Source organism: Phalaenopsis equestris, unplaced genomic scaffold (assembly GCF_001263595.1).
Source record: "Phalaenopsis equestris unplaced genomic scaffold, ASM126359v1 Scaffold000082, whole genome shotgun sequence".
In the NCBI taxonomy this organism is placed as follows: domain Eukaryota; kingdom Viridiplantae; phylum Streptophyta; class Magnoliopsida; order Asparagales; family Orchidaceae; genus Phalaenopsis; species Phalaenopsis equestris.
Window position 1 is genome coordinate 70,531 of NW_018164524.1, and position 17,086 is coordinate 87,616.

At 38.4% G+C, this 17,086-nt stretch overlaps 1 protein-coding gene across 1 annotated transcript in view; it reads right to left on the bottom strand.

The window, feature by feature from the left end:
• Positions 1 to 3,435: 3,435 nt before the first annotated feature.
• Positions 3,436 to 17,086, bottom strand: part of LOC110019834 (DNA polymerase I) — a 34,822-nt gene continuing 21,171 nt past the window's right edge. The window contains exons 4-6 of the mRNA XM_020717685.1: positions 4,147 to 4,369; positions 3,880 to 3,996; positions 3,436 to 3,696 (exon numbers count right to left, since the gene is read on the bottom strand). Of these exons, the coding sequence (XP_020573344.1) occupies positions 3,648 to 3,696; positions 3,880 to 3,996; positions 4,147 to 4,369 (389 nt within the window). The 3' untranslated portion in view covers positions 3,436 to 3,647. The remainder of the gene's footprint in view (positions 3,697 to 3,879; positions 3,997 to 4,146; positions 4,370 to 17,086) is intronic.

Genomic DNA, 17,086 nt, shown 5'->3' on the forward strand with positions numbered 1-17,086 from the left:
TACTCCCTATGGGATCGATATATAGGATTCCATTAGAGCCCAATATTACTTGAGTGATACGTATACTTGCGTTGATAAGTGTGACTTTACCATTATTGAAAATTTTATATATGCATCTTTATCGAATCTATAACCGTTATTAAGTTTTGATGTCGTTGCTAAGGAATTAAATCTTTTAGCAGCAGTATTAAATATTTATATTTTTAAGCACATATAAAGCCGTTGTCAGATATTCAATCTTGAAATAATTACTCATAACTTTTCACACCTTGATAACATAGTGACATTTCAGAATATTCTTTCCTTCTCCTTTTTGCATAATGAGACTGACACCACTCTGAGCCCAAAAGAAATAATTGCTCTAAGAAAACTTATTCTATCCTCAATGCCTTGGGCTTATATAGAGCCTTACAATATTCTTGCAAATAAATCCCTACGCTTCTACAATATTCCTTACTTACCAATAGGACCCTCAATTAGTTACAAATCTCAACGCTCCCCTAAAGATGGGCAAAAGATATCCACTATGCCCATCTTGTCACATAACCTAAACAAATCTAAAGAGCCAAGTCCTTTGGTGAGGCAGTCAGCCACTTGCTCTTTAGTGGCTACATGACTTTGCTTCCCTAATCCGTTATTCAGCATTCCTTGATAAAGAACATATCAATCTCCTCATGTTTGTTTTCATTGCATTGGACCAGATTGTTGGCAATGTTGATTGTTGACTTGTTGTGCACCACAACTTCAATTAAGTTCCTTGGTCCACCTTGAGCTCTACCAAAAAGGCTCTTAAACACATCGTCTCGACAACTTCTAAGGCCATGGCCCTATACTCTGTCTCTATTATTGACCTAGCTACTACCGATTGTTTCTTGCTCTTTCAATAGACCAAATTTTCCCCTACGGCCATGCAGTATCTTGATGTGGACCTTCTGTCATCAACACAACTCGCACATTCAAAATCACAATAGCGCTCAAGGACTACATGCATATTCTTCCAGAAAATCAACCCCTTACTTGGTGCACTCTTCAGGTACCTCAAAACCTGGTACCCTATGTTCATATGTCCCTTAGATCATTCGTGAAGCTGCTCACTACCTCACTACAAATGAGATGTCAGAATGAGTGTGATTAGGATGGATCAAACAACCTACCAATCTCTGGTATCTCTCGCAATCAATTGACTCGCCTACCTCTGCATTTGGCTTGACCTTCTGATCAATTAGAGAGATTGCATGCTTGCATCACAGCACACTTGCTTTCGTGAGAAGATCCAGTATATACTTCCTCTGAGACAAGGTCATCCCTTTTGATCCAGGGACTATCTCAATCCCAAGAAATTATCTGAGCTATTCAAGATCTTTCACCTCAAATAATTTGCTCAATCTTAACTTTAGCTAAACAATATCTATTTCATCATAACAAGTGGCAATCATATCATTAGCGTACACAACAAGCACAGTGGTGTGACCTCTATATTGTCAGAAGAGCATCGTATGGTCTGCATTGATCTGTTGAATCTTATGCTCACCATAGTTTTTCTAAACTTGTTAAACCAGGCTCGAGGAGGCTGCTTCAAGCCATTAAGTGACTTTGTGAACCTGCACACCTTGCCCACTGTTTGGTCTATACTGAATCCTGGTGGTATCTCCAGAACAAGATTTGCCCACATCCACTCCAAATTTATGGAGCACTCCCGAATCGATCTATCACCTGGTGCCACTACCTCTATCTCATATCAAATTTGGAACACGCTCATGTGGTTCTCAACCCCAACATATAATCTCTTCAACTTCTCGCCCAGATGTCCCTCACCTTTTCAAAGCCATTTACAGATGCGACAATCGATGGAACTATCGAGTTGAGCAGCCAGGTGTAAATCAAGGAAGGTGTGGTCCTCCACTCATTCCACTCGGTACTGTCACTCTTTAGCTCGACCCCCATCAGATATCCCTCTAATCTCTACCTTGCTAGAGAAGTCTCGATCTAACGAGACCAAATCAAATACATTGCCAGTTCATCAAGTATCAAATCCACGGGAATGTGATCTAGCTTCACATGCATCAGAGCACATATTGAGGTAGTGGCTCTCATCGAGAAGCTATCTCCCTGTATGAGCCCGACTAATACCTTCAGAACTTCGGGAACTATCTTCCCCATAAAATCCACCTCTTGACATCCATAAAACATAAGGACCGAAGTCTAGATTACACAAATCACACGAGAATTTGATCCTTCTAGTGTGTACACCGTGATCATGTATGTGATTGCTCCATGGCCACCCTGCCAAGTCTGTAATTACATAATACTTTCTAACATAATAACAATTGAATGGGGTGGGTGTTACTGCCATATTTTTTGCATCTGTGTGGACTGTGCTCTTATCATATTACCCTTAAAAGGTGCCAAATTATCAAGATTTTTAACTGCCCTGACTAACTATGCTAACAACCCATTAGCTCCTTTAGGTACTCTTTTAGCCATATCATCAACGAATCATTATATCATAAAATATTCATATTTTCATATTAGTGTGATTTATACTATATAAAATATGCAGTACAATACTTTGAGTATGTTTCACTTGAAAAGACTAAACACACTCATGCCCTATAATAATCCTATCAAATTCAATTTTCTTTCATACTACACTAAATACAATGAAGCATTTGTAATTCAAACTTAGAATTCAAGTCCTCCTATATCACTTTCTCTCATGCCCCACAACAACCAGTCCATAAATTGATGTGAAACATAATAGAGGTGGATATGATTTGGCTTACTGAATATAGCTTCAACACTTATTCTGATATAATACTCAATAGAATAAAAGAGAGATTTAGTCACCTAAATTCTTCTAGAACAACACAACACACTACTCTAATAAAATCAAACTATTCAAATTATGCAAAAGCAATCCAAAACATATCAATTAAATACATCTATAGAGCATCTAAAACACATCAAAATTCTTAACAAAAAATAAACTCCATCAAATGCCTCAACTCAAAATTGCTCACTCTTATATTGTCTATGTAGTAAAATATGATCACAAAATTTCACTTATTAACTTAGTTCACCAAATTAATATAAATGCCATTTTTTAAATATATTTCTTAAAGTACAACACCACCATCCCAATTAATATCAACCGATGCTTATCTTTGTAAGCAAGAAAATCAGGATTGGTTGTTTAACTATAGTGCTATTACAGTGTATGACTAGAGTTATTAAACAAAAACTTTTAAAAAATTAATCAAAATGAAAATTAATTCCATAACTTACTCGTTTTTCATAATTAGAATATAATCCTATATATTAAAATGATTGTTTCAATGGGTAGAATGCAATTCAATGATTCATGAAACGTAGATTTTTTGGGTATAAGTAATTTGGGAAATTTTGCACTCATACGTTTTCAAAATTTGGGTATTGCATCAAATGAACAAGTTAATTACGAATGGCATCTAATTTAAATCAAATAATAAGGCATGTTTCATGTAATCTAATTTAAATCAAATAATAAGGCATGTTTCATGTAAGTTAACAAAAGTAAAGTGTTTGGCCCAAAAAATCAGAGCTGTAGGATACGAGCATGAAAATGTGATCCCTTTGCAAAGGAGGCTCGAGAGGTAACTTAAGCCTAGTCAATCATTTGAAACAAATTCCTGCTCTTGACGTCTTAAGTACCTTAAACTGCCAAAAGGTTTTCCCTTGTTCAGTATCATTGACACAAAAAATAAATCAAGGAAAGAAAAACAGATTAAAGAATTTAGCTGATTATTGCTCAAGACAACAGCATCAGATGCTTTAAATACTTCAAAAGCTTTCCTAACGTGAACACTAAGAGATAATCTACCACCACAAGATAATGCATACCTGTCCTGGAGCCTTTTTGAATTATCTATCACTTCGATAAAGCTCGACAGGACAGTAGAATCATTGCAAACGTCTCTCTCCAATAGCCACTCCTCCTTAAGGTGAACTTCAGCATTCCTACAAAAAATGAAGAAGTGTGAAAACAGTAAAAAGAAAGTATCATTGTTTCTTACAATGAAATGCTTTCATTGAAAAAAATGACAACCTATGCAGGAACAATACTGCAAAAGATTGTTTTGAGATTTTCATGATTTAGTAATCAAATACCTCCTCAAGCTAAGCACCTCAAAGTTTCTCCAGAGATAATCAGAATGCTTAGTCAGAGCATTTTGCACATACTGCCTTCCCACTGTCCTGACTGCAGCAGCCCCAAGCAAATTTGAAAGAGAACCATGTTTTCTCAATAGCTTCAAGGCTGTCTTGCGACCAAATCCAGGAGCAACGTGTTGAATTCCAGGAACACCATCAATTTCATCACCAATGATACACCCTGTACAAATGAAATTCCAGCCCAACATGAAAGCTATAAATTTAGCCAACTTTAGCATGATAAAAAGCCGAAAAACTCACAGTTCAGTGAAGATGGGCGTCACAAAGCAACAAAGCTACCATCATAATAAATTAAAAGATATTTCAATAAGAACATTTCAAGATTCCAAAACAAGCACAAGCACATCAAAAGCTACACCTCAAGCACTAGCATAATTCATTAATTTCTTTATCGAGGTTTGTTACAACATTAATATTAAATAGAGAAAAGCGTCAAAATGATCTTCCGAGTCTTTTCAACAAGCCATTTTAGTTCCAGAGTACACAAATGTGACAAATTTGTCCATACTCCTTTAATAAGGGCTGGAACAATCCCAACAATAGACTATTTTATCCCTTATTTTTTGGAACAAAATTGCCCAATGTAAATAGTCATAGGATTATTTTGACACTTTACTCGTGCTAAATAATAGAGAAGAGATAGGTTGTCAACAAGGTATCAAGAAAATCATTTTTGAGTTCAAAGAAGAAAATCATCAAGACGATGATAGTGTGAGAACTAGTAAAGCAAAATAGATTTTTTAGCAACAATAGAGTATGAAACACGTTAGGATTATAGCTTGAATATTGAACAGAAAAGTATAAATTAACCTGCTTTCATCGATTCAAATGGGTAGAAAACTAATGAAAATAGCTCACAAGCTGTCTCAAACTTTTGTAAAATACGAATATAAAAAAAATAAAAAAAAAACGAACAACTTATAATTTAGATCTCCTTGCAATTCCATCAAACCTTTTGAAAAAACAAAAAAGAATGATAATCGAGTAAATTTCATATGGAGGATGTGCCCTCCCAAGAAAATTTGGGAGCTTCTTAAAATATTGGAAGTGGAGATTCTTTATTTCTGGATGTTCATCTTTTTTGGCACACACACAAGCTCATCCTTTGCACTAACAGCTTCATTGGCTTTGTGTCACTCCCCCGAATCAGTCATTGCAGTACCACATTTACCTGATGATTTAAATTTTGGAACTCCCAAATAATACAACATCCTTTAGCATGATAAAAATAAAAACTCTCAAAGTTCAGTTAAGATAGGGCTCACTAAGCCACAAAGCTAAAAAAAATAACTAATTAGAAGGTATTTCAATGAGAACATATCAAGATTCCAGAGCAAGCACAAGTACATCAAAAGTAACACATCAAGCACAAGCATATATTGCATATTTTCTTTACCGAGGTTTACTATAGCATTAATGTTAAATAAAGAAAATTGTCAAATGGTTCACTGACTCTTTACAATGAATCATTTTAGTTTCTTGAAATTTTGCATCTTGCACTGCTATATCAAAATATTATAAAATAGTGTACAAAACAATCCATGAGGCATTTACAATGTGTTGACTATCTTCTACCAAAAGATAAAAAGATAATGATGCTCTACAGGCATTAGAACAAAGTTATTATTTAATGCTATATGATTAAAAAATGTGTCACTCTGTTGCTGTCACTATCAGTATATTGGAAGATGGCTTTATTGAACTTTAACAAAAAGTAAAAATTTGATAATCTTACATTCTTTGTTGTAAATAGCTTCTATACATGGCTTGTGTAAAGTGATGAATAACATTTGAGTTGTCACCTTAAATAATGAGCCCCATACTTTCTGTCATCAAAGGTTCAATCAGCTAGCGGAGGGAGAGAATGGCTTGAATTTCAACTTCAGTGATATCCCAATGTTATAGTTGTTTGCCAATAGCAGTTATGAGGTCACCAGTCTCGTTTATAAAAATAATATGAATGTCCTCTAAGTAGGAAGGAAGAGTGGCACTGTAAACATTGGCTTTACTCCGACATGGAGGGGGGATGGCAATGAGGGGATCGAGAAAGCCTAGTGGGCCAGTTGGCATTCTAGTGGTCCAGAATGGGGAAGCTATGCGTATGGGTTTTGTCTTCAAGAAGTGATGAGGCAATAGTAACTGTAGAACCACATTAGTCCAAAATCTTTTAATAAGGGCCGATATAGCCCTCACAGTGACTATTTCAGTACTTATTCTTGGGAATAAAATTTCCAAATGTAAATAATCGGGTAATTATTTTTGACACTTAACTTGTGCTATGAAAAAATATAGCTTTTTTATAAGATATCAAGGAAATCATTTTTTAGTTCAAAAAAAAAAAACCATCAAGATGATGGAAGTGTTAAAACTAGTAAATCAAAAGAGAAATTTTAACAATGATAGATTATGAAACAAGTTAGGATTAGCATTAATTTTGAACTGAAAAGTATTAATTAATGTGCTTTTATCTATTCAAATGTGCAGAAAACTAATGAAATTAGCTCACCCACTGTTTCTGAGCTTCGCAATGCAGAAAAAAGTAAAATGAATTAGTAATAATTTAGACCTCTTCACCATTCTATCGTACTTATTGAAAAACCAAAAACAGAGATAATATAGGAAATTGCACATGGAGGATGTGCCATCCCAAAGATATTTGGGACTCCATAAAATACTGAATGTGAAGGTCCTATATTTTTTTAAGTTCATCTCTTTTGGCACAACACAAGCTTATCAATCGCACAAACAACTTCAATGGCTTTGAGTCACCCCACCCCCTCCCTTCCCCCCTCCCCCACCCTGAATCAATCATTGTGGTACAACATTTACCTAGTTTTTAAAAATTTGATTGTGGTACCACATTCGTCAAGTCTAGCACATACAAGCACACATGGTTCGACACAAGCGAGTCAACCGATTTGTCCCGATCTACTCAACACACGCATTGAGTTGTTAGCTAGTGAAATTCCAATCAGTCGTGCCTTGCCACAATCAATATCCCTGTTCGATGATGTGCTTCATCACAATGACGATCTCTGTTCGATAATGCACAATTCAACATTATCAAAATCTCCATTCAATGAGTGCATATCATCATGATCGCAGTTTTCATTCAATTATGTAATCGTGATCTTTGTATAACCGTGTCTTGCCACGACCCAATCTTTATCACTCAGTTTGATTAATCAGGTTTCAGCTCAATCAACTTTAATTGGACTTAATTAATTTAATAGGGCAATAACTAAATTAAGATTTGGCAAACCAAATGAGTTGGCATTTAGACTCTTGAATATCAAGGAAAACAAGATCTCAGATTTGAAATATAAAATGGCAGATTATAGTAGCCATCTTGATTATTAAAATAGTAAAAGCTTGAGCTTGAGTAGAAACAATTACAGACAGTTTGCTTCTTTTTTGACTGAAACTTTGTAACACTCCACGCCTCCCCACACAGAGCCAACTCAACATCTTCATTTGGTTATGATAACCTAAGACCGTCACCTACCTCTCCCAGCAATCTACGCAAGCACCTAAACCTTTCCAAATGAAGTACTTCACACTGGGATTGATAGCCGACTGAACCGGCCAGGACAAGATCCCGATCCAACAAGAAACAGGATCGGCCTTGTATGGGGTGTGAGTTACTGCTCCAATTCCCCTCCCCCTGCCCCTCCTTTTTTCGTTTCTCGCCTATCTAGTTTCTATATATATGTGTATTTGTTGAGTTTAAGGTTATATTAAGTTTTGTTTTATTTCAAATTTCTGCCTGGAGGTTTTCTCCCTTTGCTAGGGTTGTATCCGAGGATAGGTGGTGCACCGACTGTCCCTTGCTTCGAGGTGATGTTTATCCTCTCCAATTCTCTTCCTCGCTCACCTCCTTCCCTACCACTTGTTGTTGGCCAACCCACTTTTTCCATGTAGCCCCACCGCCAACCTTCACCCAGCCAGTCTATACCTTGCCACCGGCCAGCCCCTTCTTCCTTTGTAGCCCAGCCACCCACCTTTCATCCAACTGATCTGCTCCAGGCCACCGGCCAGCCCTCCATCTTCCACTGCAGCTCAGCCACCCACTTTACCTAGCCGACTTGTTTCCAGCTACCGGCTAGCCCCTACTGCACTTCCAAATCAAGCCACCAACCTCCCCTTTCCCTTTTCTCCTGTCCAAGCCGCCAGCTACCCTACACCCTCCAAAATTGACTCCTTGTTCCTTCCCCACTCCCACTTCAGCACTCCTTTTTCAGATGTTTGTCATGTTCTCGTTTTTTTTTGCAGTCGTATTTGTAATCCTATTCATTTGCTTAGTAAAATTGCTTCCTTTACCGCGGGTTGGTAAATTACAGCATCATTTGGTATCAGAACTAGCGTAACCCTACGCACGTTGATACCGGAGTAAACTAAATCAGAAATAACAGAAGTAGATTTTACTAAGCAAATGAGCAGGGTTACAATCACAACTTCAAACAAAACGAAAACATGACAAATAACAATATCCAGCTAGGGGTAGGTTAGGAAAATCAGAGGACACCGGTAGTGTGGGTGTCACGGTTGAGGAATGAAAGGGGAGGAGAGGGTCGATGTGGGATGTACGATGGACTAGTGGCTAGAATAGGGAGAGAGTGTGAAAAAGGGTTGCAACTAAAAGGAGAGAAGGCAGCAGGCTAGCCTACAGTCTGGAGCAAGCCGGCGGCGTAGCAGAAGGTGGTTGGGCTACGGGAGATGGTGAGGGAGACTAGCAACCTGGAGCAGCGGACTGGGTGAGAGCTGGTGGTCAGAGCGGCAAGTTAGGGGTGGAAACAGGCATCTAGGTTTACAGGGAAGGAAGTGGTAGGGATCGGCTCGATTTGTCGGAAGGGAGAGGGGGAATTTGAGGTCGACAAAAACACATGAAGGAGGAGAATGGAAAGGGGAGTCAAAGAGGATAGACACCACCTCAAACAGAGTACAACCGGAGCACCACATGTCTTAAGGTACAACCCTAACACGGGAAAAGACTTCTTGCGAAAATTTAACAGAGAACTCATAACCTAATCCTAATCTCAGCAAGCACACATGTAAATAGAGCTAGCTAGGCAGTAAAAAAGAAAGGAAAGTGGAAAAGGCTAGCTAAGCATGAAACAAGAAAGGAAAGTGGGAAAAAATTGGGGTAGTAATTCCCACCCCTAACAGGGTCGGTCTAGCCTCTAGATGGGCCAGACTCCTTTGGCTCATTCAATAGGCCAACCAGAACCCATTGTCAGTATCTCAGGGTTTGAGGAGCTTCAACATCATTCGTCAAAGCTTCTGGATCCTCAAAGTACGGTGTCAAGTCCGCAACATTGAAGGTAGCGGCATATTGTAATTTTGTGGCAAGTCAATCATGTAAGCGTTGTCACTTATCTTACAAATTATTCTAAAAGGTTCGTCTACCGTGGGCTTGAGTTTTTCGAATGCTCCAACTTAAAATCTCTCCTTCAGTCCAATCCACATGAGGTCACCTTCGTCAAATATTACCTTCTTCATGAACTTATTCGTTGTGCCTGATATTTACAGTTCTACTTAGTAATCTCTTTTCTAACCTCCTCATGGAGTTTTTGGATCTCATGAACCTATTCTTCAGCATCCTCATTGACCTCTAACGTTGGCAGGAGTGGTGCCAATTCAAGAGGTGTAAGTGAGTTGCATCAGTACACAATCTGGAAGGGAGTATGTCCTGTGATCTAACTCACAGATCTGTTGCAGGCAAACTTGACTAGTGTTAGAATTAGATCCCACTGCTAAATGCTCTTTCCCATGAAGCACCTCAGAAGGTTTTCTAAGCTCCAATTTACTACTTTAGTCTGACCGTCCATCTGTGGATGAGCTGCTGACATGAATTGAAGCTTCGTTCCTAGCTTCCCCATAGGTCCTCTAGAAGTGGCTAAAAAATTTGACATACCCGTCAGAGCTGATGGTCCTGGGAATTCCGTACAGTAACATGATCTCTCTAAAGTACATGTCGGCAATATCAGATGCGTCCAATGCCTAGTGGTAGAGCACAAAATGTGTTTTCTTCAAGAAACGATCTACCACCACCATCACGAAGTCCTTGTTCCGCTAAGCTCGTGGAAGTCCTACCACAAAGTCCATGTTGATGTCCACCCACAGTGTCTCTGGTACAGGTAAGGGGGTGCGTATAACCCAATATTTTTCCCTCTAGTCTATGCTATATGACAAATCTTACACTGTCTGACGTGTCGCTCCACATCTCTCGTCAATCAGGGCAAGAAGTGCTCTCTCATGAGTGCAAGAGTCTTGTCCTGCCAAAATGTCCTATTAATCCTCCACCATGGCTCTCATGAATAATGGCCTCCCACAGCGAGCATCTCGGAATGCACTTAGAACAAGTACCCAACAACCCTACAGTACTGCTTTGCAGGCTTCTCCTAATATCAATTCCAAATTTTATTAAAATCTTTGTTTGCCTCGTATAAGTCTTTACTATCTCAAACCCCATAACTCAAGCCTACATCAACGTGATAAACAGGTGACGACAAATCAGGCTTCTGCTACTCGATTCTGGCTCACAAACTTATGCTTAAGCACGAACTAGATGAAGCTAAGAATTTCACCCAAGTGGAGTGTCGGTCATTTAGTTTGGCAGTTTTATCCTAGCGAATTCCTTTCCTTTCAATAACTCTATTAGGAGGGAGGTGATAGTATTGAAGTTTCTGATGAATTGCTAGTAAAATGATGCTAGCCCCAATACTCTCATCCTAGTGAACATCTACAGTGCAGTCCTGCTTATAATGGTCTCGATATTCATAGGGTCCATATGAATGCTTGCACTAGACACAATATAACAAAGAAAGTATGTCTGGTTCATCATGAAGTGACACTTATTCGAATGGGTATATAGTTTCTCTGCTCATAGTACCTCGAACACTTTCCTAAGGTGTTGTAAGTGATCGACTATAAACAATAATGTCGTCAGAGTAGACCCCACAACTTTCCCAATTTGGGCCTGGAATATCTGATTCATTAACCTCATAAAAGTGTTTGTTGCATTTGACAAATCAAAGGACATAACTGTCCACTTGTATAGGCCATGTTGTGTCTTGAAAGCAGACTTCCACTAGTCTTTGGTCCTCATCTGTATCTGGTGATACCCACTACGTAAGTCAATCTTATTAAAGATGTGGCTCCGTGTAACTGATCCAAAAGGTTGTCATGTGAGGTATGGGAAATCGGTACTTGATGGTGATCTTGTTAATGGTCATGTTGTCAATACACATCCGCAACGACTAGTCCTTCTTGGGCACCATCAAGGCAGGAACAACACATGGACTGATACTCTCTAAATAGCCCCCTTGTGACGACATTCTGCAACAGTCATTATTACTGCTTGTACCCTGCATTTCTCAATATGTAAGCAGGCCGATTTGGCAGCATTAATCATAAATTTAAGGTCTACGACATATTGAATGTCCCTCATTGGTGGTTATCGCTCTAGAAGGTTGTTAGTCATCACATCCCAGAAGTCCTATAGCAGCGATTCTAGTCATGTTGTATCTCACTTCCCTCCTCAGCTCCCTATAGAAAGACTAATGTCAATGCCACTGGGGTGTCTAAAACTGACTGCAGAAAGGTGGCACGTGGGACTAATGTATCCTTTGTATCGGCCCCACCTCTTGCATCATTGACCAGTAACAACAGAATGCATTTTCCATCCTTCTTAAAGAAATAAATATTCTTGAAGTCTTCAGGCTAAGTCTTGCGATTGAACTGCCAGGACCTACCCAACAAAATGTGGCAGGTGTACATCGGAACTATATCGAACCACACTTTCTCTTGTAACTGATCACCAATTAAAAATTAGAACAAACACAGTTGGTCCACGCGCATCTCGTTTTATTTCATTAACCAGAGAAGGGATAGGACTGGGGATGTTTCTGCGTGGCCAATCACAATTTCTTCACCATCAGCGTGGAGACCACATTTTCACAACTCCCACTATCGATGATTAAGCTGCAAACAAGGCCCTTTACCGTGCACTTGATGTGAAAGATGTTATGCCTCAACCAAGAATGATCCCACTCTGGCTCTGCCTGCAAAACACTCCGTACAACAAACGATTCTCCCTCGTCCCCATGGAGTTGAAGCTCGTCCTTTGGGATATCCTCCGACTCCTCGACCACCTCTTCGACGCATCTTGATTTGTGAATGTGACTACTGGGCTCGTGGGGCAACTTAAGGTTATGTGGCCATACAAGTGACGCCTGATTCACTTCTTGGCCGGAAATGTATTCGTTATGCTACCTTTTTCCTGTTTCTTTCAACTATGATCTAGCATGTCATTTCCCTCTCTGGTCGAGCTAGTTCATCCCGGGATGCCTTTGTCGGTCGTGATAGTTGTGAGTGACTGTCAGACTAAAGATTGATGCCGGAATGAAGCTTGTTGTCTGCTCTATTTATGTTGTCTTTCCACCTTCAAGGCTGAAGTTTGAACATCCCCCAGCATCCAGTATGGTTGTAGTTGCATTACTTTGCTAATAGCAGGCTTCACCCCCAAGATATCAGGCTATACTGTGCTCCTCCGGCTCGATCGGCTCGTATTTGATCTGTAGCTAATTGAAGTGAGTTGTGAACTCCTCCACGAAAAGGTCTCGCTGTGGCAGATGGTGGAGTCCCGGAAACATTTCATGGCGGCAATGAGGTGGAAGGTATTTATTCTGCATGGCTTTCCTCATCTTCTCCTACTTTGTAATCTTATCACTGCATTCTCTTTTCATGTGTTTCTGTAAGTTCTATTACCACAAAGAGGCATTCTTTTCAACTTGATAGCTCCGAATTACACCTGTTATCCTCTGGCACATCTTTATACTTGAAAATCCATTCAAAAGCTTGTTGCCAATCAATAAATTCATCCGGGTCCATACCTCCATCAAACTATGGTAGATCTATTTTGATGCCAAAGTCCCTGTGGCTTGTTCTCCCGACCTCCTCTGATATTGGATTCCAAAGCGGCGTCGTCGATATTCCTCATCGTTGATATCCTTATGTGGAATGGATTCATATCCTCGTCCATATCTCTCCTTCGACTATCCAGATCGCAGTCAAGGGTAATCTCTCCCCAGGTCCCGTCATAAACTTCTGCAAGCCTCTGTTGAAGGCGACGGATCTTCTGTTGTATCTCATCCCGAGTAGAGACTGGTATGAATCTTCTTGTTGGCATGGTTAGGGTTTGTGATTTACAGAAGTGGAAAGGCTCATTTGATTGTAGGAAAGAAAAATTCTAGTTTTTGGCGGATGCTAGGAAACCCTAGGATATGACTAAGGTTAGACTAACTCTGATATTAAATGATGTCGGGGTTAACTAAACCCAAAAAAATGGAAGCAAATTTTCTTAAGGAAATGAGTAGGGTTACAATCACGACTACAAATAAAATCAACATGACAAACAATAATATAAGGCCAGGGCCAGTTAGGAAAGTCCAAGGAAAGCGGTGTTATGGGTGTCACGATTGAGGCCTGAATAAGGAGGTAAGGTCATTGTAGGGTGTAGGATGGCCCTGTGGCTAAAATAGGGAGAGGGTGTGAAAGAGGGTTTTAGTTTGAAAGGGAGAGGGCAGCATGTTAGCCGACAGTAGGGAGCAAGCCTATGGCATAGAAGGATGTGGTTGGGTTGCGTGAGATGGTGGGGGTGACTAGTGGTTTGAATCAACAAGAGTTGAATGCCCCTGTACTCTCGTTTCAGTTACCAAAGGAAGAAGAAACGAAAGAAAACAAGAAAGAAAATGTGAAAAGTCGGGAAACCAAACAGAGAGGGAGAGGAAACTAAACAAGAGGGAGAAAAAGTGAGAAAATGGGAAATTAAAATGAGGGGACCAGATACCTGAGCGATGAATTTGCCTATAAAATGGGGCCAAGGCAAGATTCACATACCGAAGAGTCAAACAGCGCGGGAGATGTCGGGCGTATGCTGGATTTTCACCTGGTCAGCGTCGGTATCGAGTGTACAAGGAGAACAGTGGCATCGGCGGTGTCTCAGTCACACTGAGGAGGAAGAGGCGACGGGTTCGTGTGATCCCATACGTAAAAGAACACGACGTCGATGAAAGAAAGATCATATGGGAAGAATCGTGGTGCAGCGAATGAATTTCATATCGCGTGTGCCCTAGCAAGCCATCTCTCGTGCGATTTAAACTCTGTTTGGCGCAGCTGCAACTTCTTAGTTTTTCAGTTGCAGTTGCGCTGTTCTAGGAAGCTACTGCGGGAAAGTTGCGCGAGAAGCTGTTTCAGAAAATTTGACCATTCTGCCCCTGTTCAATAAATTTGTTTGTAAGAGAACTATAGCATCCATATATTTTTGATATTTCAGAAGCAGAAACTCAATTCAAAATATAACAAAAGTTCAGATACACCACTTACTTAACAGTGACTACCAAAAATGCTACGAAAAAGAGAAAAACTAATAAAATTACAAATAAAATAATGAAGATATTCCGATGCTCGGAATGTCACATGTAGTACCACTAGTAAATTTCAGTGGCTCAAATCAAATTAAACATATTTGCTCTTAGCTGTGAGGACAAAAAATAAGAAAAACATAGCTCACATCAATGTCTCATTCTTACTACTTCTCTGACTCAATTCGTAGAGTATGGAAATGCCCTAGGTAATACCACTAGTAAATATCAGTTGCATGGAAAGGTATTATACATATTTGTTACTAGCAGTGAGGTCAAAAATAAAATAAAAGCAGGGAAAGATCCGCCACACCAAAACCATCACCATTTAGAAGCACCAAACCGACAAAATATAGCCGAATTTACAGAGTGTAGAGCAACGAAGAACGAAAATGTCTCAAAAAAAATATAGGGAGAGGGGATACCGCAGTAATGTGGACTCTGGCACGTCGGTTAAGACAAAAGAAGATGAAGCTCCGCGGGAAATAGAAAGAGCGAAAAATAGAAGAGAGGTATGCACATAAAAATCTGTAAAATAAATGCAGGTTACAGAGTCGATCCCGCGGCCTGCTTTTCGTTGCACGACGCTGCCGCCACGAAAGGAAAGCCGCCCCAAATGACGAAATGTCACGATAGGGTGCCGCCACGGGTAAAAAGTCGCCCCAAACGGGCCTTAGAAAATAGAGGTAAGAGAGAGTTTTATTAAGGTAATAATAATAATAATAATAATAATAATAATAATGATATACATGTATATATATTAAATTGAAATTAAGTCAGAGTAGATAAAGTAAATTTAATCAATGAAAAGGTAATAGTTTATTAAAATAATAAAATGATAAAACTTTATACATGCTTATTTTAGGTTTTCAATTGTTGGAAGGGTCTACATCAACATAACAATTAAATAAGCATCATGTTGAGTACTCTTGTTCTTATACTATAGTGATATTTTTTTTCTTTTAAACCAAGTAGATTTAGTAGTACTATCTATCATTTGTTATAATGAAATTATTGCAAATTTCGATTTTGAATTCTAGTGAATTTGTCTCTTATCGTAGGAATTAAACATGTGCATAAGCATTATTTAAATGATTTATAAGTATATTATATGATACAAAAATGAGAATGAAATATATATTTAATAAATAAAGAGTTTTATAGAATGTTTGAATGTACATGACTGACTATGATGCAGTCACCATTTTATGGTACTAGTGAGGAAACACTAAGATACTTGTATATGTACATGAAAAAGAATATTGATTTTGAAGTATCTTAAATGGTACAAGTTTTAGACGTTGTTTATGTGACGGTTGTAAATATATAAAATAATATTGGTATAATATTGATATAGTAAGATTTATTGATAACATCTCAAATGTTAATATTGATTTAAAAAAATTAACTAGCGTGCATTTTGTTTTCTTTTCCATATATTATTGTGGTTTAGGAATATAAATATTAAGTGCTTGTTTAGATAACATTTATTTTTAAACTAATTTTTCAATTTAATTTAAGTGATAAAAAAATGAATGACATAAAAGATATTGTTAATAAAAGACGTAGACAACCAGTAATGAGATAAATTTAAATACAACACTTTAATTTAATTTAATTAATAGCTCTTTCATTTGTTGAATTGTATATAAATATAGAAAACTTAAATTTCAACGCCTGACCTTATATTCCTGCTTTCCAAACCCCGGGCTAGGTCGTGACAAGAGCTGGGGGTTGGAGCGGTTAGTTAAGGGTGGCAACAGGCGCCTGGGTCAGCAGGGAAGGAAGTGGGAGGGATCGACTGTATCTACAGGAAGGAAAGAGGGGGAAGCTGAAGTCGGCGACAACAGATGGAGTAGAACAGGAAGGAGAGGAAGAGAGGACAAACATCACCTCGAATAGGGTACAGCCCGAGCACCACTTGTCCTCGGATACAGTCCTAGAATAGAAAAAAACTTCTAGTTAAAATCTAAAATACAAGAACAGATAACCTAACCCTAATCTCAGCAAGCACACATGTAAAAAGAGCTAGCTAGGGTTGTAAATGAACCAATGCACTCAATGAACAACTCAAACTTAGCTCAATTAAGACTCGATCATGTTCATTCAAATTTGTAAATAAACAAGCTTGCTTGAACAATTTAAGCTTGAACAATTTTTAAAAGCTCGGAGCTCAAATAAACTTAACATAAACATAGTCGAACTTGTTGATTTATTTTCATGAACATACTCGTTTGTTGTTCACCAAGTAACTCGTTAAATACTCGATATTAAGTTTGATGATAACTCGTATCATATATCATATGATATTTTAATAAAACTTAATTAACCATAATATATTTAGTTATAAATTTAATAGTAATATATTATTATATCTGTAACAATTTTTGATTAAATATTAATTATATCTTTATTTTATTAAATTTTGTGTTAGATGTGAAAATACATGAGAC